This window comes from Callospermophilus lateralis, chromosome 7 (genome assembly GCF_048772815.1).
Source record: "Callospermophilus lateralis isolate mCalLat2 chromosome 7, mCalLat2.hap1, whole genome shotgun sequence".
Taxonomy (NCBI): Eukaryota; Metazoa; Chordata; class Mammalia; order Rodentia; family Sciuridae; genus Callospermophilus; species Callospermophilus lateralis.
Genome location: NC_135311.1, coordinates 131,284,862 through 131,309,713, shown reverse-complemented (window position 1 = coordinate 131,309,713; position 24,852 = coordinate 131,284,862). Strand labels below are relative to the sequence as shown.

General features: G+C 40.3%; 1 protein-coding gene across 7 annotated transcripts in view; it reads right to left on the bottom strand.

Annotated features, from left to right (window-relative positions):
• The window catches only part of Ubr4 (ubiquitin protein ligase E3 component n-recognin 4), a 128,620-nt gene that overhangs the window by 73,949 nt on the left and 29,819 nt on the right, over positions 1 to 24,852 (bottom strand). For all 7 annotated transcript variants that reach the window (XM_076861150.1, XM_076861153.1, XM_076861152.1 and 4 more), the window contains exons 18-46: positions 23,573 to 23,742; positions 22,004 to 22,286; positions 21,294 to 21,429; positions 20,208 to 20,287; positions 19,327 to 19,455; positions 18,362 to 18,544; positions 18,096 to 18,218; positions 17,779 to 18,008; positions 15,907 to 16,028; positions 14,868 to 14,965; positions 13,978 to 14,135; positions 12,906 to 13,115; positions 11,886 to 11,987; positions 11,489 to 11,589; positions 11,049 to 11,247; positions 10,503 to 10,691; positions 9,936 to 9,999; positions 8,781 to 8,972; positions 8,197 to 8,267; positions 7,806 to 7,953; positions 7,154 to 7,381; positions 6,138 to 6,308; positions 5,025 to 5,207; positions 4,034 to 4,192; positions 3,543 to 3,695; positions 2,874 to 3,101; positions 2,391 to 2,548; positions 1,267 to 1,438; positions 844 to 1,045 (exon numbers count right to left, since the gene is read on the bottom strand). In XM_076861150.1, coding sequence (XP_076717265.1) covers positions 844 to 1,045; positions 1,267 to 1,438; positions 2,391 to 2,548; positions 2,874 to 3,101; positions 3,543 to 3,695; positions 4,034 to 4,192; positions 5,025 to 5,207; positions 6,138 to 6,308; positions 7,154 to 7,381; positions 7,806 to 7,953; positions 8,197 to 8,267; positions 8,781 to 8,972; positions 9,936 to 9,999; positions 10,503 to 10,691; positions 11,049 to 11,247; positions 11,489 to 11,589; positions 11,886 to 11,987; positions 12,906 to 13,115; positions 13,978 to 14,135; positions 14,868 to 14,965; positions 15,907 to 16,028; positions 17,779 to 18,008; positions 18,096 to 18,218; positions 18,362 to 18,544; positions 19,327 to 19,455; positions 20,208 to 20,287; positions 21,294 to 21,429; positions 22,004 to 22,286; positions 23,573 to 23,742 — 4,642 coding nt within the window. The remainder of the gene's footprint in view (positions 1 to 843; positions 1,046 to 1,266; positions 1,439 to 2,390; positions 2,549 to 2,873; positions 3,102 to 3,542; positions 3,696 to 4,033; positions 4,193 to 5,024; positions 5,208 to 6,137; positions 6,309 to 7,153; positions 7,382 to 7,805; positions 7,954 to 8,196; positions 8,268 to 8,780; positions 8,973 to 9,935; positions 10,000 to 10,502; positions 10,692 to 11,048; positions 11,248 to 11,488; positions 11,590 to 11,885; positions 11,988 to 12,905; positions 13,116 to 13,977; positions 14,136 to 14,867; positions 14,966 to 15,906; positions 16,029 to 17,778; positions 18,009 to 18,095; positions 18,219 to 18,361; positions 18,545 to 19,326; positions 19,456 to 20,207; positions 20,288 to 21,293; positions 21,430 to 22,003; positions 22,287 to 23,572; positions 23,743 to 24,852) is intronic.

The window sequence follows — 24,852 nt, the reverse complement described above, 5'->3', positions numbered from 1 at the left end:
TATCCCTAAACACTTGACCTAGCAATGCCAAGAAATCTCATACTAGTAATGCATGGATAATCCCAATGTCTTAGGCAGCTGACACAGGAGGATCACAAGTTCAAAGGCAGCCTCAGCCACTAAGTGAGGCCCTAAGCAACTTAGTGAGACCCTTTCTCAAAATAAAATATAAAAAGGGCTAGGGATATGGCTCAGTAGTTGAGCACCCCTGGATTCAATTCCCGGTATCCAAAAAAAAAAAAAAAAAGAAGAAGTCTCGTACTGATGGTGGGTATATGGCAAGCAAGAATTAGTTTCAAACTATTTCTGTACAGGAGGATGTGCTACACCATCATCTCAAACAGACTCTAGAACAATGTAATGTGATGATAGCTGCAATGCTCCTTGTTCAGCCAGGTTCTCTCACTCCTAAACTCAAGGTTTCTCTTCCTTGAAGAGTCCTCTTTCAGTCAGCAAAATCATCAGCTCAGAGACTGTGATAGGTTTTCTTCACTACTCAGTGGTAAATTAAACAAATGAGGTCATCTATTATTCAAGCAGTTCAATCCTTCGAGCAAGTCATTTTTCCAAACCCAGAAAGAAAACCCCTCAAGCAAGGGCACCAAAGTGATGCATACATCATTCTTTATGGGGCACCAAAGAACTGCTGACTTGCAGCAGATAGACAGCCAACATGTGCTTGTCATCTGGAATCCTTCCTTTGAGGAAACTGTCTAAAATTTATCTCTTTTTTCGGACAAATGTTCAAGCAGGATAGTCACCGTTTCTTCTCAAATCTTTATGGTGGTCTACTCTGTCACTGCCTATAAGACTGTGTACCCATTCCCCACGAAGGGGCCTTACTGATGGTAGCTGTTTTGCGCTTTCGAACAGGCTTCATGATGCTGATAACACTGCTGGGCTGTAGGGACGGCTGGAGCCAGTAGGAGGTATTCTCCACATTGGCCATGTAAATGCGAAGGCTGCCGTCCTCACACAGCAAGATCATGGTTGTGCGCTGCTGCTCATTGCAGGCTGTGTGCCTAATGGCAACCATGTCTTGGATCTGAGTGGAAGAGACAAAGGAAGGTCAGTTCCTACACCTAGAGCTTAGAACCCACAGAGAGAAAGATCCAGAAAGGCTACTGGTTCCATAGTCAGGTAGGGTTGCAGAAGGGTAGCAAAGAAAAGGCGTCTAGGGGAAATGGATTGAAAAATCTTTTTAAAGGCTTCCACTGAAAAGAGACAGAAAAGTTTCATAAATAAGTGGGCCATTCGGGCACTGACCTTTGCTTTAGCAGGAAGAGTCTTAATCTCCTGGATGAGGAAAGTGTCTGGTTTCACCATAACTACCAGTGGCACACCTGTAGTTTGCTGGACGCAACACACCAAGCCAGGGTGATTCATCACCTCAGACCACTGGCAAAGGGCAGGAGAAGTCTTACTGCCACCATTGGAACTGCAGACAATAAAACTCCCACAGTTAGGGTATCAATCACCATTTAATAGTTCTCTTGACCTAAAGCCACCCTCCAACTAGCTGACTCCAGAATAATAACCTTGACCAAGGATTCAGATCATCTATGGGTCAGTTTTGTTCCAAACCCTGGGAAACACTCATATATTCTAGTGTGGACTCCCAGGAAGGGTCTTCATTTAAAATCTAAACTGCTAAGCTATCACAGTCTGAAGGAACAAGTGACACTAAGTGCCCAGAGGCTTTCAACTCATAGGGCCAAGGAGTTGCCTAAGGCTGATGACCAGCATCCTATAAGAATCTCTAAGCATGTCAAGTTATGTCTGAATTCATGTCCATTTTATTTCATCCCAAACCAGGTAATTCCCAAAAGAGAGGCCTGAGAGACTGCCATAATGGCTCTTGAGTAACAGATAGTACTAAAAGAGATACTAAATCTCTTGTTCCTTCTCCCTAAATAAGACCCACTACCACACACATACCTCTCATCTGGAAATTGGATGAAAGTCTCTGCCTCCCCTAGTTCCAGCCATGCCTCCAGTACTGATAACATGTTCTACTTCCTGATATAGTAAGTTTCCCACAAGAAGGAAATGTAAAGGACATAATGGCAGGATGAGTACCTTATGTCCCCTAATCAAAATTTGGTAATTATTACAATCACATGGGCTGAATTGACTATAGAGCTTTCTCCCTTCTGCATAACAGGAACCCCGCCCCCCTACCACTGCCAACTACTTCTTAAATCTCCATGGTGGAGGATGAACCTGCCAACCTTGAATGCCACTAGATTTTAAGGATATCTAGCAAGAAAGGAGGATTGCTGGAGAAAAATAAGTTTCTTACACCTCTTCAGATGGAGACCAATACTTGGGAGAGGAGTGAATAGCCTCTGTTGAATCAGGGTATTGGAAGGTGGACATTCAATTCCTACCTTTTGATGTTGATGGGGAAGAGCTGCAATACCTCCAGAGTTGTCCTACTGATGGTGGCAGCAAACGATTTGCCCTGACAATAACTGAAGAACAGCATCTGCAACACGTGGGAGTAGTACACAGAAACACCTCCACCTGCCACCTGGCTGTTACTGTCCTAGCGGGGCAAGATACACATGTGCATCAATTTGTTGTCCTGGCTACCAGCCTCCAGGGTATGCTGGCTATGAGTTTTAAATCATGCTCAGGTACTCTCACACTCCAAGCATGAGATTCCCATGGGGAAACTTAAAAAATGTTCTCAGAATAAAGGAATTTCAAGTTGAATCAGTTTAGTCATGAAGGACAAGAGCTTCTGCTGTTAGGTTAAAAAGTTAGAAGCACAAACTAAAAAAAAGAAAGAAAATGGAACAAAAACAGAGGAGTTACTAAACTAATTAAACCTGAAAAAAAAAAAAGGAAACGGCAACACCTGCACTAACCTTCAAGTCCTCATGATTGACTTCCAGGACGTTAGTGACATAGAAAGGTCCCTGCTGGGCACTGCTGGCCTCCTCCATAAGCTGAGTATAGATGTACCCAGCTGAAGACATTATGACAATGATGTTCTTTCCCTCCTCATTGAACAGAAAGGTAACATCTCTTATCTTTGAGCTTGGCAAGAGAAAGTAAAAGGTTGGACTCAAGGCATCAACAGACAGGTCGTAAATCTGTAAAATGGAAGGAAATCCTAAATAAAGGGTAATATAATTCAGTCCCATCCCCCAAGGATTCTGGAGAATTCTAACAGCTGCAGTTGATAATGGGCATTCACTCTCCATTCAGCAAGTTCCTACTAAGTGTTAGGCACTAGGCACTAAGTGTTAGGCACATATTTGTATATTCATACAAATATGAATGAAATATCTTCTACTCTTCCTCAAAAAATGAGTGGGAAAGAAACACACAAATTCTGTAACAAGGTCAGAAAAGTGGATACTTGGTACAATGAGGATAGAAATAATCAATTACACACAGAAAGTTCCTACTCAGCAACATTAACAAAAAGAAAAAAAAGTTGTGTTTTTTATTTTTGATTTCTGGGGGAAGAAGCTAGCATATAATGGAGATCAGATATTCTAGATTTATAAGTCATAGAGTTGTAACTGTACCTTTACAAAGTCTGCAGTGACGATTGCTAACTCAGTCTGTGAGCCAGGCAACCACACGGCTTTGATGATGAAGTTTCCTGTCGCCAACTGGGGATGCAATACCAAGTGATCCGAGACAGAGCCTGAACTACTGAAGGTGAGCACATGGCAGTCCTGAACACAGTTTAAAGATAAAGTGGTTAAAGGTGATTTGACAAGTAGACAAATTCATCTGAGTTTTCATGCTTCCTCTTCTTCCCTGCCATTCCCTGGCTTAAGACAGTATTTATACTGTCTAGTAACGTATTCAGGTTTGCAGAACACACACAGACTGCTCAAACACAGGGAAATCTGGAAGACCTGGAAGAAATCCAAAGGAAGATTTCTTCTTCATTCCAATAGCATTTAAGCTTCCATTCAACAATGAGTAAGAAAAACTGGTGCTCAGAACAGGAGAGAACATGACTAGGGCACACAGTTGAAGAAAACCAAACTGGGATCAGAATTCTTACCTTCAGCCCACAAACTGCAAGATAGTCCTCCTTGCAGGGATTTCCAGTGAGGCTCAACACAGTAAATGGAACTGGGGCAGAAGCCAAGCGGGTCAGTGTCAATTTCCTTTTGCTGGAATCTGCTTGTTTTAGGAGTGCAGAAAGCTGCAGAACAGTGATCTGCAAAGGAAACATTATCAATTTATTCCCAACCCTATTCTTCTCAGAGAACACAGGGCACATGACAAAAATTCCTCCAGTAGACATGTTAATCCACAGGCTTTTTTTTTTTTTTTTTTTTTAATGGAAAAGTCTCTTAGGAAATTTCTAGACAAATATTAGCCTCTATTTGTTCTGGCCAAAAAAAAAAAAAAAAAATGACTTCAATCCCCACTTCTTAAAAGGACACTGAGTAGTAATAAAACCAATTTTTCCTTGTAGAATATTTCACAAAATAGTTCCCTATGTCATTCTGTCCTTTCCTAGTTTTCTAAGAAACTGTTTTTGAAATATTTTGTAGCTCTTTTAAGGATCATAGTTGTGATGAGAGAGGATAGATTCCAGAAAAGCATAAATTATTAAGCACTCTTCCAACTTCTACTAGTTCCATAAAACACAAATTTCCCTGTCCTTAGAAAGCCAGGAAGACGGAAAAAGACTGAATAAGGAACACTGGGTCTTCCTATGAAGGCTTTAATCTCTCAGCTTGTACCCTTATAGAGTGACCAAACTGGGCAAGACTGGGGACTAAGCTCTCCTAAGAACCTGCTAGTCCCTTCAAATTTCCTAAGAGCATGAAAGATGCTTTGAGTGGGAATTTACAAATAAGAACAGTCTTTGTCCTACTTATATCAGCTCTAATCAAACAACTCAAGGTTCAAGTAGAAAAGTTCAATGAAATCTGTCCCTAATACACTTCTAGAACCCAGTGTGACCATGGTCACCTCTTTATTCTGCTTGGGGTTTAAAACAAGCATGACCTAAATAAGTGGGAAGGAATCCAAAGACTCACCTTGCCCTTCTCATGACTGACAGCCAAATGCTGGCGACGCCCATGGGGGGAAGAGAGCACACACATAGCCACCCGCCTGAGCACATGAGCGCTGATCAGCTGCCGTATGGTCTGGCCCTGGTCTCCACTATAATTCATCCGAACATTCTCAAAGGCACCTTCCTGAGAGCCTAAGGTGGGAACCTGGCAGAGGAAAGCAGAGAAAGCAGGCAGTAATAAGCTGCTAAGGTCCAGTGGATTCATACAGCACTCACATGCCATGCACTGCACAGTTTAGTCATTCAAAAGCAATGGGTTCCAACCTCCCACTCAGGTACATTTGGGTAAATCTGTCAGGCATTTGTCAGCCCAATAAGAACAGTGCAGTCAAGTTTTTCCTAAACTTAATCAATACAACGTACTGGTCTCTTATAAACTGATTTTTAATAAAATACCAGAATATATGCGCATGTTAGTGCTTCCAAATGAATACTACTCCCTTAGTAATAGCCACCTTGATAGATCCGCTCAAGGGTCTCACTCATATTTGTTTGTTCCTCTTCAGAAATTGCCTTAACTTCACTTCCTACTCACTACTGCTACTAAAACAACCAGAAAGACCACACTGAAAAGTCATATTCAGTGCTGAACAGCTGGTTTTAAAGTGAATAATGACTTATATCTGATAACCATATAACCATACCTATCCTATGAGGAATTAAATGTAAATTGTCTAAAGGGCTATAATCAAAAGAGGACAAGAGAAATCCTGAGGAAGAATACACAATAAGGAGATTTTCAATTTCATATAAATAAGAAATTTCTATTATAACTGCCCCAAAGTGGAGTTCCCACATCTTGGGGGTTCATACACTCATGAACTACAAAGAGGACTTGGATCAGTCAGGTTGACTTAAACGCCCCGACTCTCTTCTTTTGAGGCATGCCTCACATGTTGATTATGACATTGTTTATAGTACAATTGGGGGGAGAGGGTCATATCTTAGACACTAAGTCCTGAATGGTCTGGGGTTGACTTGTAAGTGCCTTCCTCAGAGGATCTAGCACACTCAGGTATTCCAACCAACTTGCTGGTTCCTATAACTACCAAATTTCATGCCCTGACACACTCACCATTAGCTGGTCTGTCATCTCAACCACCTTGTCCACTGTGTGCAGCTCACTGAGGGCTTTCTGTGCCCGGCTACTACTTCCCACAGCAGAAGCCTGCTGAAAGTTGGTCTGAATGGCATCCATAAGGAAGTTGAGCATGTCTAACACGAGAGGAGCGAAGGAGAAATTGGCCTGAGAAAAATCGAAATACAAAAGTGAAAGAGAGAGAGAGAGAGAGAATGAGAATGGGTCATACTCATAATATTCTTGCCAGTAACTGCCTTCAGAATCCAGTTTCCTCACTTCCAGTTGATATCCTAACCAAATCATCATCTCCTTCTCTCCATAATCCTGGATTTGATTCCAGTTAATATGCTACCATGCTACTAATTCTAGAGGATTATTTCCAAACTAGGTGCCCAAAAGAGAAACCCTAATGATCCAAGACACCCAGCAGATATAATAAGCTAACTTCTCTCCCATATATATAGGGTAGGAAAATTGAGAAAATAAGCAAATCATTTTCTGATTCTGGACTCCAAATGAGAAACCCAGGCCAAGAAGGGTGCTCTACTTCTGGGTGCGGTGGTGCACGCCTGTAATCCCAGCAGCTCAGGAGGCTGAGATAGGAGGACAAGTTCAAAACCAGCCTCAGCAATGGTGAGGCGCTAAGGAACTCAGTGAGATTCTTTCTCCAAATAAAATACAAAATTGGCTGGGAATGTGGCTCAGTGGTTGAGTGCCCCCGAGTTCAATCCCCAGTACCCCTCCCCACCAAAAAAAGGAAGAAAGAATGCTCTAGAGTATTACAAAACTAAAAGTTATTCTCACACCAACCCCTGCACTACTAATGCTCCTCAATCACAAATCCTTCTCTAGAGACTGATCACACATACTATTTATATTGCACTGTGAAAATTAAGAGAGAAAAAAAGAAAACAAACTGCAAGGGGAGCCCCAGGCATTACTGACTTTCACACTAACTGGCCAGGCTCTGAACTCTTTCTACTGTACCAGGGACCATCTGGAAGTCCCACCTGGTTCTGTAGCTCCTCCCGGCAGCCCTCTACTGTACGGCATAGGCTGCTCTTCTTGGGTTTCTCTTCGTCAGTGATTTTTCCATCACTGATGGTGACCTTGGCCTTGTCAGCTGGTGAAGTGCTGGCATGGCGCACCAGACTCTCTGAAACCCTGGGTTCACTCTGAAATGCCGACTCCTTCATGGTGGAGCTCATGCCACTGCTAGGAGTTCGCTTCACCAGTGCCTAGGGACAGAAAACATCAGGGTCCCTCAGCTCTTACCAGAGCACAGATGAAATATTTCCTAAGATCTTGGAGCCAAAAGAGAAATTACCTAAGCATGTATAATTATTCAAAATACTAAAATTCATGGTATTTACCTAATATCTAACTTTGCTGCCCAAATGTAGCGTCAAGCTTTGATTATATCATCTGCAACTGGGGAGTTCTTAGGAATAACTGACTGCAAGATCTTTAAAGAGGCTGTGAGTTCTAATATTCCAAGTGAAGTGCATAGGCCACACTGTACAGATCAGGAACAGAACATGAATATGTTCGTAAACCCAGGTACCATTGAGGTGATGTGGAAATTTTCCAGTTTGGATTAAGTATTCCAGTGTCACTAATAAGTCACCCTTTATGGTTCAGAGAAAGTTGTAAATCTCTTACCAAGCAGCTGCCATCTTCCTTGGCTCCACAGTCACAGAAAAAGGATCCATATTTGGCATAGGAAATCTCGTGATCCTTATGGCACACCTTAGCACATACTGTGCACACACCAACCCCATCCACCATTTTACAGGTGTGACAGTGGTACCTACAAAAAATAAGAACCAGCAAGCAAGCTCAGAAGCATCAAACATCGAAGCCTAGGGTTGGGGTTGTTTGTCTCACACACTTGAGACCCTGGGTTCAATCCTCAGTACACATAAAAATAAACAAACAAAAATAAAGATATTGTGTCCATCTACAATTTAAAAAAATTTTTTTTTAATTTTTATTAAAAAAAAAAAAAAAATCAAAGCCTAGCAAATCCTCATCTAAAATGAAGAGCACTTACCAATGCTGGTTCATGAATTCTTTCTGTGTGATCGTAAAAGTGCAGAGTTTATTGCAGAGAGAATCTTCATCCTTAAAGACAATAAGTAATTTTAATCAGAAATCTATTCTTCCATATAGATATCCAGAAAACCACATGAGCTTCCACACTCAATGAACAACAGAAACCTATCCAAATTGAAACAGCCTACTGGCTGAAAATCTGCAGCAACCTCAAGTACAACCTCAGGATATTGTGGTTAAGAGAAAAATCAATGCTTTCTCTTCAAAAGCACTCCCATCCCCATGAAGGACTCATCCCTGAAGTTCTACTTTGGATACAAAGTAAAGAAGCAAGACAAGTGATTCTGAACAAAAGAAAGGCATCTGCTTATTGAAAAGTTCGTTCCCTGAGAGATTAACTCCCCATAGCTTGCTCCTGCAGGCCTAGAAAAGCCAAACCAGGCATGAAGCATGGGAATTGGAAGAAAGGAATAGGGTTGGGAAGTTTTTGAAGGGGCTGGGGAAAAGTACCAAAGGCTTATTAGCACACTAGCCCTGACCTTAAAAGGCTAACTTAGAGGGTACTAAGTGCTCAGTACTTACTGAATCCTCAGCCTGGGAATCTTCCTCTTCCACTGCCAATTCCTCCACCCAGTCTGAGTCCACCTCAATGGCTCGCTCTTCACCATCCACTGAAAGGTGACTTGGCCCTTGACCATTACTCTGGCTCAGGGCATTCGTGACATCAGCCAAGTAAGACATAATATGGCACGTGCACTCCAAGACTACCACATGCTACAAGAGAAGACCACAACCTCACAGAAACTTGGTTCTCCAGCTTAATTATTATGTAAACCACATTTTCACAATAAGGATCAGAGGAATGGTATACAGGCAGGGAAGAAAACTAAGATCATTTTAATTATCTATTTCCCCAGCTCTTTCCACTATCTACACATAGCTAGTCAGTAAGTTGTAGTGAATTAGTGTACATTCATTTGTTCTTAAGCACAAAAATAACTCTTCATGAACTCTTATAAAGCAGAATTGAAACTGGGAGAATGAAGTAAAATTGGACACAAATCATTCAAGAGAAGACCACATTATAAATACAAAGAGGCTCTCATTGGCCTTTTCCCTTACCCTCTGCTTTTTTTTTTTTTTTTAACCATTGTGAAAGTCATTTTAATTAATTGAACTAATGCAGAAGGGAAGCAATCGCTTTAGAGATAAAGAGAAAAAGTTTCCAACAAACAACTGCAGGTAATTAGTTCATATTTCCCTAAAAATACCAACAGACTATCAACAAAGACTCAGATGCCTAAGCTCTTTCCTCTGCACTGTGACATTTCAGTGCAAAAAGGATAATGATGAGGGAAAATGGAGGGAGAGATGAATGCTGCTGTGGTATCAGAGACCAATTATCTGTCCCTGGCCACCACATCAGATTCATGAGTTAAGTGGTAAAAAAAAGTGCTTGAATGCAAAATTTCTCTCAGTCTCAAACTGAGAGAAAGTCACTATGTTTTCAGATGTATTCTGGTGGATCTTTACAAGGACATTTCCTTCCAATCACTTCTTGCCACCTGGAAGAGGACTGAGGGCACACAGTCAGGAATGACATACTGCTAGGTCCTGAGATCATCAGCCTCATCCTCTGCAGGCTAACCCAAGCCACAGAAAGGAGAGGTTTCCACTGAATCACAATGACAAGATCATCTCCCCCGACTCCCTGTTCCTACTTCTCATGTTTCTTACCTTTCCATGCATTACACTGGCATTCAGTTTCTCAACCACATTCTTCTGTGACAGGTATTTCTTGCTGTCCCAAAGCGGGGGAGGGAGAGGAGAGGAGAGGGAAACATTAAGTTATCTAAGTCATCAAACAAAGGAAAAAATCTTTATGAGCCTTGAATCAATTTGTGGACACTATGAAGCAAAAATATCCTCAGAAAAATATAAGAAATATAGTTATATATCTTGGAGGGCTCTGTTCTTAGGGCTACCATTGACATTTGGCATATTTTCCCAAGACTTCTTAAGAGTAATAAGCAGGATTTTATTTTCTCTACTAAGAAAATAAAGAAGCAAGACACAGTGGCACATGCTGTAATACCAGCAACTTGGGAGAATTCAAAATTCAAAGTCAGGATTGGCAATAGTGAGACCCTGTCACCCTGTCTCATAAAAAATGAAAGGGCTGGGATGTAGCTCAGTGGTAAAGGACCCCTGGATTCAATCCTGAGAAGAGGAGAAGTGGGGGGTGGGAGAGGGGAGAGTAGTGGAGGAAGGGAAGGACAGGGTCCTCTAATTTCAACATCTTACCATCTGCCCAGCCAGTCCACAGCAGCATTATGAAGCTGAAGGTGACCAGCACCTTGACCTGCGCTGGCCAGAGTGGCCATTACAACCATCAGTTCAGGGAAGCCAGTTCCATCACCATTGGCCAGCATCTCTGTTGCCATGGGGGTCAGGGTGCCCAGAAGCACAGCACATACACCTTCTCCAACTTGGCTGGTAGAAAAGAAAGAACAAATTGGTGAATTACCAACAGGAACCTGACTCTGTGTATTTCAAATTTGTAAGAGCAATTAGAAGAAGTTTTGATTAAATATTAAACATGTGACTCTACACACCAATCTCAGCTTTGGACTGGGGCTACTATAGCACAAAACATTCACTGAGGTTGCAATGATGGGCCAAGTCATTCCAGAGGTTTTTTCCCAAAGGAAAGATCAAAAAGCTAGACTAGAATCCTGAAGTCCATCGAGAGGCAAATACAGAACCACTGAAAATGCTAAGACTAATGCCAGCAAATGCTCTCCACAGATTTCTAGAATTATTAGGGACACAACACACACGTGTGTCTACCTGTTTTCTCGAACAATGTATGTGGTCAGTAACTGTAATAGCTGCCGGTTCTCCTGAATTACATCCAGCTGATCGGAATCTTTTGGGGGCGATGTAGTCATACGAGTGAGCCAGGCCTGCAGGCGCACAGGCTCCACACAAGCCAGCTGTGCCAGTGAGCCACAGAGATGTAGAAGGCTGGGGTTAGGGCTCTTCTCAGCTAGGAACAGACCGAGAGGTTACAGTCCATAAGGAAGGGCTGGGAAAAGGCAAGAAGGTGACAGAGAGCCAGAAAAGGGGGAAGGCTCCAAGTAGTTTCTACTTCCTTCCCAACTTTCTCTGAGGGATTCTCTCCACTTGTTAGCATTTTCATGCAGCAGTTAAACTCAGGCAGAAGATAGGCAAAGTATTAGCTGGACATCAAAGTTCCCATAAGAAGATTACTAAAAGCTGTCACTCACTCAGCTGGAAGAGTTTGGTGAAGAATTTCAAGACTCGGTTACAGAATTTAGCAGAAAGGTTCTCATTGGCTGTTGCCATCATGATCTGCACAAGTTCTCCACTGGGAGGCGGGAGGGGGAAAAATGGAAGAATCATGTTAAGCCTCATATGAAAGGAATCCATCTCTATTTTTTCACAATCTCATCTCCTCTAGGGAAGATGGTCACTCGTCAGTCAGCAACACAAGGTGTTTCTGAAATCCAGCCCTTGTTTGATAACCCCGAGGAGTAAGCAATTAACTCTCAAGAGAGATGCAAAAGCAGGCCTTATGTATTGCCTGAGAACACCTAAATGAACTTCCTTGCTCTCAGGAGACATTCAAAAATGTTCACACTAAATAAGAAAAACACATCTTACCTGTCAGAGAAAAACTCCTCCATAGCTTTCCGGGCCTGGCTGCTTTCCAGCTGCTTTTCCAAATACTGGAGACATTCCTCCAAGATGGATTCATCCAATCCGCTGAGGATTAAAAGGAATAATTAACTGTCAGTAATAAGATCTGTTTCAATGTCTTCCTCATACTGACTCTGAAAATCTAAGCTGTTTACAACTCGACCTTGAGGGAAATTTCCAGTTGAATTTTGTCAAAATTTAGCAGAAAGCCTGGCACTCAGCAGGTAGTCAATAAATGTTTGATGAATGAATAACAACACCTCAATTTTATTTTACTAGCCCTTTTCTTGGGAAATTAAATAAGAAAGGCATCTGAAGCCTACAGTACTCATCCAGATTTGGCCAATAATTTTGGGGGGAGGAGACATTTCAGATGAGTCATTTCTACATAGCTAAAATGTTTCAAATTCCTTATTTTAAAAGAAAGAAGGAAAGAGAGGAGCAAAAAAAAAAGAGTTGCTTATGAAAACCTAGACTCAAAGACACAGGATATCCCAACACTTAGACCCTTGTATTATATGTAATTCTCTAAGGAGTAAGCACAACATGACTTTATTTATATCGCTTACCTACATCAACACAGCATAAAATACCAATGTCAAACAATGAGCAGGACCTCCAATTCCACAGACCACCCATTTCAAAAGTATGGTGACCAAAATACTAAAAACTAATTTTTTACGGTGTTCCCCTGTATATCTATCTCATCATACCCAGTCCAGTAATTTGTTCAATTGTCTCCAAATCAGAACATTAAACCTTCCATTTTCTGAACATTTATTCCTAAGAATTAATCACAAAAGAGGACTCCAAATAATTCTTCACACATTTCCACAAGAATGCAAAATGCACACAAGCACAGAATTTCTAGTTGAAAAGCACAGTAGTAACAAGCTCTCAGCTAATGATACAGAAACAACAGAAGTGATACATCTCCAGCAACAGCAGTCTCGGGAACCTGACTGCTTCCTCCATTAGGCTCACCTGTTAGGATCTGCATGATTAGCCAGAATGTTGTAACAACCAGTGATTAGCTTCTCATAAACACGAGCCAGGAACTCATCAGACTCTGCAGGGCCCAAGATGCGTTCCAGAGAGTTGCTACTGATCTCAGCAACACTCTCAGTGCTTGACTCCAAAAGAAGGGGTAGCAAGGTCCTAATGACCTGTGGTGGATTCATCTCATCTGACCACCTTCAGCAAAGAAAATGGAACTATGTTAAGTGAATATACAACTCCAAACTCTGCAAGGCAGGATAATTCAATTATTTATTGGGGCTTTTATTCCAGTCTTTTCCTTGATAAGTCTTCTACATACATATTATCATGCAATTTCATAATTTAATATTATATCAGAAGAAAAATCATTTTCATATGAAAAATACACTTAAGCATCAAATTAATAAGATACATGTTTGTAATATTCAAAAAGTAATTAAATCTTATAAAGTAATCCAACCTAGAAGGTTTTCTGGATGAACTCTCAGAAATCTGACTACTCGGTCTGGGGTTGTGGCTCAGAGGTAGAACGCTCGCCTACCATGCGTGAGGCCCTGGGTTCTATTCTCAGCACCACATAAAAATAAGATAAAGATACTGTGTCCACCTATAACTAAAAAATAAATATTAATTTGGAAATATGACTACTCGTACAGCACTGAAGTGTAGGACTTTACCTGTGACCTATGTACAGGAAGACAAACTGTGCCTTCCCTACTCCTTAGGAAGGCAATGACACTGGAGAAACATTAGTAATCAGTCCCTATCATGTGAACATTTAAACCCAAAGCACCTCCAAATCACAATAGTTTTTTGCCTCTTCTGAAACATACTACACAGAAAGAAAGGAGGCAGTCCTCTGCTGCCCTTCAGATCTGAGTTTTTAAAAACCATTCTAAGATTAAGTGCTTACCCTCTACTCTAAAACAGCAAATTCTCTTGGATCAGGAAGGATATAAGAAAACCACTGTTGTATAGTTATAGAGACTCTCACTATCCTTAAGCTACAGCAAAGCACAGATGTACAAAGCAATAAAGTCTAGGTACTGATACTCACACAATCAGATCTCCAGTCAACCTGACGAGTGAGAGGAGAGTATGCTTCAGAGATGCTGCCAGGGGCAGGCTTTGGCCACAGAGCGTTCCCAAGTGAGCAGCCTGCACAGCGCTGATGTAACTCTCAGAAGGGATGGTGTCATTGGCAAAAGCATTGCGCTAAAAGAAAGCAAATCAGATGTGAATAGACAGATCATCTACCCTGGATAAAATTGTCCAGTGGGGAAAAAAAAGACATAAATTAAGGTTCCACTGAGGTTTATAAACTGTGGCTTCTACCCAGTATACACTGTTATTCATCCTAGGAAGAAAGACAGAGGGGTTGGAGGGCAGTTCACAAATTCTATGAAGTACAAAGTTAACAAATGAAACTAACACCCAATACCAATTCCAAATGAATGGAATATACAATATACTACATTTAGCAGTAAACTACTGTCTGCCTGTAATAACTGAGATGGAGGTGGATTTTGCAATGTATCTGATCTCCATTACATAGATTATAATTATACTTGTAACACAGTTCTGGGTGATATAAACAGAGGTCACAATTACAAAGCAGGGATAATAAGATTATAACACTTCACATTTCCAAAGAACTTCAATGGCAGAATAATATACTAACAGAGGTTGTGTGAGCATACACAAAGATCAAGTAAACTAAGGGAAGACTCAACAGCATCTAAAAGCTTAGAAAATCTAAAAGTTACTGCATAAAATCATGGCAAAAGGAGAAAGTTCCTGACACATAACCTAAAGTGAAAGGAAACCGTTAACACTTACAGCAAATAAGTCGCAGCATAGATCTCTTTGCAGGTAAGAGTGAAGAGTAAGAACAGAACACAGAACAGCCTGTGTTCAGCATCTACCCCTAGAACACCCATGACTCACCCAAGAGCCAATGTTAGGAAACTCATTGGTGTTGATATTATTCCAGGACTCACACACAGCCTGCACCGAAGATGGCAAATTCTGAACCAAAGTTGGACCTGGAGGCAACGGAAAAGACAAGAAATCATCACAAGAAAAAAAGGAATGACACACAGCATTTTAAAAGCCAAGTTCAAATGCAAAAACATTATAGCTCAGACTATCAAAATAATTACTGGGACAGCTTAGATATTCCAATAGCAGTCCTATGTCTAAGAACCAGCTAATCGCTTACTAGCTAAGAATCTCAATTGTAAAGTTTTCATTTTCCATTGTATCTACTTTCTAACCTTGCAAGTAAAGACAACTGAAAACAAAGGGAGGGGGATTCATTTTAGCAAATCAGGCTAAAATCACCATTAAACATCTGCTCCCCCTTCTATAAGCAAGGAATCTCTTTTCTCCTAAAAACAAATCTGGAGGCCAGAGATCATAAATGCACATTAAGAACAGCATTCAATGAAGAACATTCAATGATACTGAGACTCTGAATAATAAGAGTATTTAAAGCTTGACATTAAGAAAAACACAAATCGGCCATAAATTTTAAAGGGTAATTTCTACACCTAATTCCAATGCTGCTCAAGTCCTTTGACTGTCCACTCTAATAAACTTCTTCTAGATCCTGTGTTAGTACACAGGAAACACATTATTTCAAGCATGAAATAGCAGGGTGGCTAGTTTTCCTACTCTCTGTAAGTGAAAAGAACACAAGATCTCTGATAAAGGTAAAACAGCCTTCTACTTCAGAACAAACTGATCTTGGTTTTGATCCAAGTTAGCTGCACCATTTGCAAGATGTAGGATTTGGGGCAAATAAACTGCTTTCTCTAAGTCCCAGTTTTCCTAGTGAGTAAAAAGGAGATAATAATACTTTACTTCCTGTGGTTACTGTGAAGTTCAAAACAGACAATCCTTTGTAAATGTTTTGACTCACAGTAAGGCAAATGCTTGTAAATGCCAGTAGACAGGTAAAGAGAGAAGTAGCACATTCACTCACCCAGAGTGTTCGCCTTGCACCTACTAGAACCAATAGCCAAAACAGCAGCGAAGCCTTGCAGCTTCTCCTTGGAAGGTTTTTCAGTGGTTCCCTCTTCATTAAAGTTCTGTAGCAAATAGGCTCTGAAGAAAAAAGGAAAGTGAATAGGAGAAGCTATAGGAATCTAATCCCATCATCACGGTCAGGAGAAACCAACCTCAGAGAAGTTGCATAGTCTGTATCTCAGTTTCCTAACCTACTAAATATAGTTGACAATGCCAGCCCCCTCATAGAAACCCCAATGGGTAATTGTTTCTCCAAGAATACAAGAATAGCCAATCCTCCAAAATACTCTCAAAACAGGATTCCATGACAAATAAATTTGGGAAACCATGAATATTCTATCTAGCCTCCTTTCTCAACCTTGGAAAATAAGCAATGTATATATAAAAGGCTCTAAGTAGTATCATATTTTAAAAATCAAAATAAAACCCTATTAAATTTACCCAACATTCCCAAACTTACTTGCACAGGAATATCTATTAAAAACTCTATTTTCAAAAGCATTGGCCGAGTAGGCCAGATTAGAGCCTAGAATATCCACAGGGCAGTAACTGGGTCTGCTCTGGTTACCACTATACCCTAAATACCAAGAACACTCCATGGCACAGAGTAGGAATTCACATTTGTTATTTACATTACACCTCTATTTGTTTAAAAAAAAAAAAAAAAAAAAAGCCTCAAGCAAATACCTTCTCTCTGCTGCAAGATATGCACCCAAAAATACAAGATTAGTCTTCTAATTTATAATTAGTCTTTATAGTTAGTCTTACAAGTTTTATAATGAACCCCGTCCCTGTACAAAACTCACAAAGCAAGTGCTCACCCGTGAGACACTACAAGGGATCAAATAAATAAATGAGCTGAACAGGGCCACCATCAAAGTAGGCCCTGCTGCAGGGAGAAGCCCCTCCTGTGCTCCAGTCTATTACTGTCATGACTGGAGTCCAGTTTTGCCAGTTCTTCAAATTTAAGAAAAAAAAAAATCTCAATTTTTAAATAATCTTCCAAATTTTATGTTAAAAATAAATTTTAAGTTTGGTTGTTTGTTGTTGTTTATTTGGTTTTTTTGTGAGGTACTTTTTGGTACTGGGGATTTAACCCAGGGGTTTGAGCTACACCCTTATTAAGACAAGGTCTTGCTTGGCTGCTCAGGAATTCTCTTAAGTTGCTGAGGCTAGTCTCAAAATGTTTGATTTCTTCATCAGCCTCCCAACTCACTGGGATTTCTGTCATGTGCCACCATGCCCAGCAATGTTAAGGTTGTAAAACATCATTTGCAGACCAAAATCTATAGGACATCCAATTTTCAATATAAGTTGTAGAATGGACAAAATTTCAAGATATCCTCTAACTCATTAAGAAAAGATGGGCTAGGGATGTGGCTCAAGCAGTAGCACGCTAGCCTGGCATGCGTGCGGCCCGGGTTCGATCCCCAGCACCACATACAAACAAAGATGTTGTGTCCGCCGATAAGTAAAAAATAAATTTTTTTTTAAATACTTTAAAAAAAAAAAAAAAAAGAAGTTTTTCCTCTCTATATACCATGAAATTTGAAGAGCATTTAAAGGAACTCAGTTAATAATAGGAATGATGGAGCTTTTAAAATTTACATTTCTTTGAATCCCACAAATATAATTCTAGAAAACATTTTAAAGAATTAAAAGAAATCAAATTTCCTCCCAGCTATTAGGTGAAAAATTCCTCAATAGGCACCCCTTCTTATTAGAGAAGAAAACATTATACCAAGCATGGGGCGGTTAAGGGGAGTCCCCGGGGGAGCTGCACAGAGTAAGCAGTACTAGCACATCTCAGGTGGGCAATTCGTCACACCTAGTGAACGATGCATAGGTGTCAATGAGTTGGAGCGTGGCTGGAAGGAGGTTCTTGGTGATCTCGGATGACTTATGAGGATCAGTCTCTGCAGCCATCTTAGAAAAATGTTCATCCAAAGACACCTGGACCTTCGAGATAGCAGCGTCAAGGGTGTAGATGGACTGCAGACTAGGAATTTCATGGAGCTGCAAGATGGTGGTACAGTCGATGCTACAGAATGATGAAATCTTTAAAAACACCCAGGATATTAATTAGTTGTGGCCAAAGGCTGTGGTAGAAGCTAAGTTGTCATTATGGTCCCAACACTACCATACCTGTCGAGCGAAGTATTCCTCTACAATTTCAACATCATATTTCACTGAGCTACACTTGGTGGATGCCAATTCTACAAGAGAGCCAGCATGTTCAGCTTTCATTCCTTGTTTAATAAGATGATCCTGTTTGGATGTCAAGAAAAAAAGCATTTTAAGATCAATATGAATAGTCCAAAGCTTTCATCAAATTTAAAAGCCCCCATACACATAGAGCAAGGTAACTCTGAATAGCCCTTGGCAGCAAGCTTTGTGTTCCACTGTGGTACCTTTATCCAGTTCACATAGGAGCTGATCCGGAGGCGGGAAGACCATCGCAGAGTATGTAAGATGTCACATTCACTCATCTCAGGTGAGTTCATGGCCAGCTGGTTCATGTACGTCTTTGATGGTGGCAAAATACCTAAGATCCTCCACAGTATCAAGAAGTAATACTGAAGGGCACAGGCCTCCTGGAGAAAGCAAATGGAGCAGTTATTGTATGGTATCTCTATTTTCTATTTTCTTTTTATTTCTATTACATTTTTTTAATTACAGTCATATAAATGGTAGGAAACTGTTCTTACATATTCATACATTCGTACTATATAATAATAATTTGGCCAATATAACAATATAATTTGGCCAATATCATGCCCCTGCATAGTCTGTATTTTCAACAGGGATTTGGCCCTAGAGTCTGTTCTCCAGATTTTCCTAGAAAGCACACCAAAATGATAAAGCAGAAAATGGCAAAATGAACATACAATTTGTTCCACATTCTGCACACCTTATAGGCCAAAAAGGTTGCTCAGCGACAACTCTAGAACCCCCCAAATTCACCAATTAACCAAAAAAGAATAGGACATTGTCGGGGCAGGTCCATAATCAGTCAGCCCTTTGTGTGGCCTAGAATTGCTGCTATGGCTCCTAGAAGTACAGACATATGTTCACAGGACTATGAAAAAGGCTCAAGTGTGAGGTTTTCAACATTACACCAGTAGTCATAAGCAACACAGATCTAGGGTGGCCACTAGTCCTTAGTCATATTTCTTTCAATGCTGAGAGAATAGGAAAAAAATGATAAAACTGTCTCTACAGTGAAGAGAACTACTCAAATGACATAAACACTGAAGCACTGATCAATTTTGTAAATAGATATCTGATAAACTGATTAGATCCTAGAAGGAAATTTCTGGTAGAAATGATCAATTATTAAACACAGCCCAAACTCCCCAGGCCTCCATGGTCTTACCAGGGCTGTTACGTTTTTGTTTTCCTTCCTCCTGACGGTATCGATCTGGGATCCAGCTGCAAGTAGGGCTGTCAATGCACTGTAAAGCTCATCAAACTTGACAAGCTTGGAGAAAAGAACTTCACATGCCTGTGATCAACAAAGAAACATAATTATTTCATTTTATTTTTTAAAACTTGTTTTCCTCTACCCTTGCACTACCACCTAACCTCATAATTGACAATATATCCCATCGAATTATACTTATTGGTTTCTTCCTGTAGCAGATTCCAGATTCTGGGACCTCACTCAGTTTGGGGACCACTGTGAGCATACAACTGCAAGCTTCAGAATAAGAAAGAAGTGAACTATTTTTGTCCATTAAAATATTTGTCTAGGGGCTGGGGTTTTGGCTCAGTGGTAGAGTACTCGCCTAGCACACATGAGGCATTAGGTTCAAACACTCACACCACATAAAAATGAAATAAAGATATTGTGTCCACTTACATCTAAAAAATAAATACTAAAAAATATAGGGGCTGGGGCTCAGTGGTAGAGTGCTCGCCTAGCACATGCGAGGCCCTGGGTTCAATCTTCAGCACCACACATAAGTAAATGTATTATGTTCAACTACAATTAAAAATGCAATTAAAAAGACAAATATATACATATATATATATTTGCCTACAGAAGTTTGTGTCAGAAGTAACAACCTTTTAGCTAAGGTGTAGCCCAGCAAATAAATCCCAAAGTAACGTTTTTCCTTTTAATAGAAGTTCAAATCCTAACAAAGACCAAATTTCCTCATTACAAAAAGTAAGTCATTCCCCTTCTCCCTGAAACACTGATTTGGTGGAGACCATCAGGCCCATATATAAAATGGGGTTTAAAATTCCTAGTACCACAGCATCAAGTCGGTTCAAATCATCCTCTGAGGCTTCTGGGGACAGGACACAGTAGAATCTGGGTTGTGGGATGGTATCTGGAAAACAATGTGCTTATTAAATGAACAGTTTCATTCTCAACTCAGTCTACCAGACATAAAACATAAAAATCTTAAAATTACATTAGAACAAGGTTTCTCACACCTGAACTGCTAATATTTGGAACCAGATAATCCTTGGCTTTGTGAGACTGCCCAAAGAATCGCAGGAGCTTTAAGAGTATCACTGGCCTCTGCCTATGATGCCAGAAGCAACCCCACCAAGTGTGACAACCAAAAAACGTCAAAACATTAGCAAATATCCCATGCAGCAGGATATTTGAACTCCTAAACTCACTGCTTTAGGAGTCAACTCAGGCACTCAGCAATCCAGTTTATAACATAACTCTATCATTAGATTGAATGCAATAAACATATAAGCTGTTTCCTCAATAGCAAAGGGGCTAACCAGTAAGTTCACACTAAGGCTTCATGAAAGTTAACATTTAATGATCCTCCAGATCAGAGCAAACACTAAAAATGAAACCCAGGGGCCCCATGCTCAGCAGCAGAGCATTTGCGGAGCATGTGCAAGGACCTATGTTCAATCCCCAGCTCTGCAAAAAAAAAAAATGAAACCCAGAGATACCTCATCAAAAGAATAAGACAATTGCTATATGAGAAAAACACTGGAGAGAATATTACATCCCCATGACTTTCAGAATAGTAATATCACCAAGACCAAAAGGGAATTTAACTTGTGGGTGAGAACCATATCCCTACAAGGAAAATTAAATTTAATTCCTGAGAGTGACAAGAAATCATACATTTTACCCTATTGCCAGATACCAGCATTCCTAATTCCTACATCTCAATGAAAAAAATAAAAATTAATGAGGGTTGTGGGAGTCAATTTCTAAAACTGTCTTAAACCCATAGGTTATTTGCCATCCATAGGGAGCAGATTAAAGCAACTGGCAAAAGATCCTCCAGGCATCTCCAAACTTCAAGTTCAATCCTGCTAAGAAGAATCAATAAGCCAGTTTCTTACGAGAACGTTTCTGACCTGATGAGAAATGCTTAGACCAGTTTTCTTCCACTTCTTTGAACCCATGATAGAGAGGAGTGGTCACCCGGCGGCTACTGCTGTCCTGAGATCCATTTGCCCACCCAAAAGGTGGACTCAACAAATTGTGCTGTACCTTTTAAAATAAAAATACTCAATTTGAGGATATACAGTCACCAGGCATGATAACAGATCAGTATAAGAAACCAAAATTCACAAGCCAAAATAAAAATTTAATCTTCTGTGACTTCTTTTAGAAAGGAATTTTTTATGGAACATAAGGGGAATAGTGCTCAATAAAACATTTCAAGAACTGCTAGACATAATAACACTAACTCAGCCTCCCACCCTCAGATTGAATCCTTACAAGGAACTTTACAAATCCATAAAATTTACTGCTTGACCATTCTTCAACCACCAACAATGCTCAGATATTACACAGGTAAAGCAGAGTAATTCAAGAATAACATATGTGAACAGAGCATAAACCTAATTTTAACAAATATCAAGTAATCTATACTTGCCACTCCATAAAGTGTAACTGCACATATGAAAGTTCTAGGAGTTTTTTTTAATCCTACATATAAATTTACATTAAACACCTAAAACCTAAAGTGAGCAAAGCAGGTCATTTTGGCTTTGGATCATAGCTGCAAAGAAGAATCAAGTTCTCAGTAACAGTAAAACAGACACAACATATTGGTCTATACCTGCTCAAACAGATACATGGGGGCTTTGGAGTATTGATGAAGCAGATAATCGAAGATCAAAAGGAGGCGAGCCAGGACAAGAGGCACAGAGCGCATCTGAGCCTCCAGGCTGACGCTTAGCTCCTGAATGATCTGGACAAGCAGGGTCAGTATGGCTCGCCGGCCTTTCTCAGAGAGGTGGTGAAAAATGAGGAGAAGCAGCTGCAGATGCTCTATGTTCAGATCTTCTGTTTCATTGGGTACCACTCCCTGTAGGGCATTCTGCTTCATCGTAGTCAAAAACCTACCACAAAGAAGGAGACCATGTCTACTGGGAAAACACCAGCAACTCCCAAATTTACAACTTCTAGCGTTGTAAGAGTTAAACTTCTTAAACATAGCCACCAAGATAACAAAAAGAAGCAGCAAAAGGGCTACATGGTAAAAGCAAAAATTAAATTTTTTCTACAAATCCATTAACTTAGCTCCCAAATATTTACAAGATCCTTTTGATTCTCTTAACTGTGGCCACAGTAGCATTAATGTCCACTTTGCCATTTGTGACAATGGAAAGAACAGTAAACTCCCCAAGAGGTGTTGTTGGTGTTGCTGTTTACCTAAAAAACCCAGAGAAGTAGAACTAGTCCAAATACTTTATTTTCCTATATTTTGATGATCTCAGTCTCTTTCTTTCTCTCTCCCCACACTTTGTGTGTGTGTGTGTGTGTGTGTGTGTGTTAAAAACTAAACCAAGGACACCTACTACTGACTTACACTCCCATTCTGATTCTATAATTTAAGTCTGGTTTTGAAAGTTTGGAGGCTATAATCATTGCATGATAATAGTTCAAAATAAATCAGACACAAAAATATAAAAAAAGAAATTATAATATTTGAGAATGTGTCAGGAACGCTTTTATGCAAAAAAAAAAAAAATGAACATAGCACATAGCCAACTGTTTCCATTGCCTTTGGCTATTAGGAAAGAGATTTGTGTTTTAATAAGGCCACCCTTCCCTCACTCGCACCCCCCACTGCCAGCTCCCGGCCTTTTTGCAAGATTCCACCAGGAAAAATATAGTGGGCCTCTGGCATTCAAGGAGGTTTATGATTTCTCAAATCCAACATTAGAGCTATTTGATCCTAGAATGAGGAATAGAAAACCAAAGCCTTTTAGGAAAACAAACTGCTTTGAAGACTTCTAACCATGTAAACAAAAATGGCAAATACAGGTCCATCTAAGAAGGATTTAAATGATTAATCTGAGCTTCCCCCAAGGAAACAAATTCTTTAAAATTTATCCAAAAAAGACTGCAAGTCACTCTAAGTGGTTTCATGTTAAAAGCAAAATAACCAAGGATAGAGTTAGCTTCCTAGCTCCTTCTCTCTCAAAAAACCAGGTCAGGATAAAATTGGTTATGTTCAAGATTCAGGCCCCTTGTTTTTAACAGCTCAGCTTCCCAGGATTCGCCCATCATTCCTCCACCCTTCATACTCTAAACACACCATCACAGTAGCATCTCAAAGATTAACTACAAAGAACTCAAACAAATAAAGACAGTAAATAATCTTCTCATGGAGTTATCTTACCTGTCCCAAACTTTAAGGCATTCAGGGACATCAGGGTCACCTTGTGTGCTAGCTTTATGTTGCCAGATGAGCAGGAGCCGTGAAAGCACAGAGAGGCCTTGAGGGTGAATGTACAAGGGCCAAGGTCCCTCAGAAAAAGGAGCAACTCCCAGCTGCTGCAACAGTATGTTCTGATATGAAAGACACACATAACACCATTAGGGAAAAGGTGTGGGACAGGCTAAAAAGTTACTCATGCTCTTCAATGCTACTTTTTCACCCATTTTATTCACACTGAACAGAGTAAAGAAAAAGGGATCAAGAAATTCAAACTTAGAGGTGATCTGGAGAAAAATCATCTGGTCTATGGCCATACCACCCTGAACATGCTTCCAATCTGATCTCAGAAGAAAAATCATCTGTTCAACAAGAAAAAAACTTAAGTGAAAAATTACTAATCTATCCCAATAACATCCATAGTTCAATTACTGTCTGAAACGGAATCCTAAAAGAGGAGAAATGCTTTGAGAATTTCCAAAGGAAAACTACTTGAACTGTAGTAGCTGACCATCTCTTTCATAACCAGTTACATAAGACAAAAAAAAGCACCCAAATAACCCAAGTTGTGGGGAGATGCAATAATTTGTAAATCCAACTACTCCTAGTAACAGTATTAGCAGAGAAATTCTGCCTTTAAGATATCAAGGGATTTAGAACTAATTGAGAGCATCCTTTGCCTCCAGTTGTAATAGAACTTCTAAATAAGCCTCATTTTTAGGTCAGTTATCTAAACTGCAACTTATTTTTTTCCAACACAAACACACACAATGAGAGTAAACAGATTGCCAATGGGAAAAAAGGGGGTGGGGGGAAGATGCACTTTTTTTTTTGGTACCAGGAATGGAACTCAGGGCACTTAACCACTGCGCCACATCCCCAGTCCTTTTTTTTAAATATTGAGACAGGGTTTTACTAAGTTACTTAGAACTTCACTTAGTTGCTGAGGCTGGCCTTGTACTTGCGATCCTCCTGCCTCAGCCTCTCTGAGCCGCTAGAATTATAGGCATGCGCATGCATCTCTGCGCCTGACTCTGCATATTTTTAAGTGAGAGCTTTTGTTTTCATCTTTCTGTCTGCCTTTTTAGGCCTCAGAGCCATAAGAAATGAGTAAACACGCAATGGGAGGCCCACTCGCATGTAATCCTAGCCACTCAGAGAAGGACTGCAAGTTCGAGGCCAGCCCAGGCAAACTTGGTGAGAACAGCTAAGGAAGTAGCTCAGTGGTACTAGGTTCAATCCCC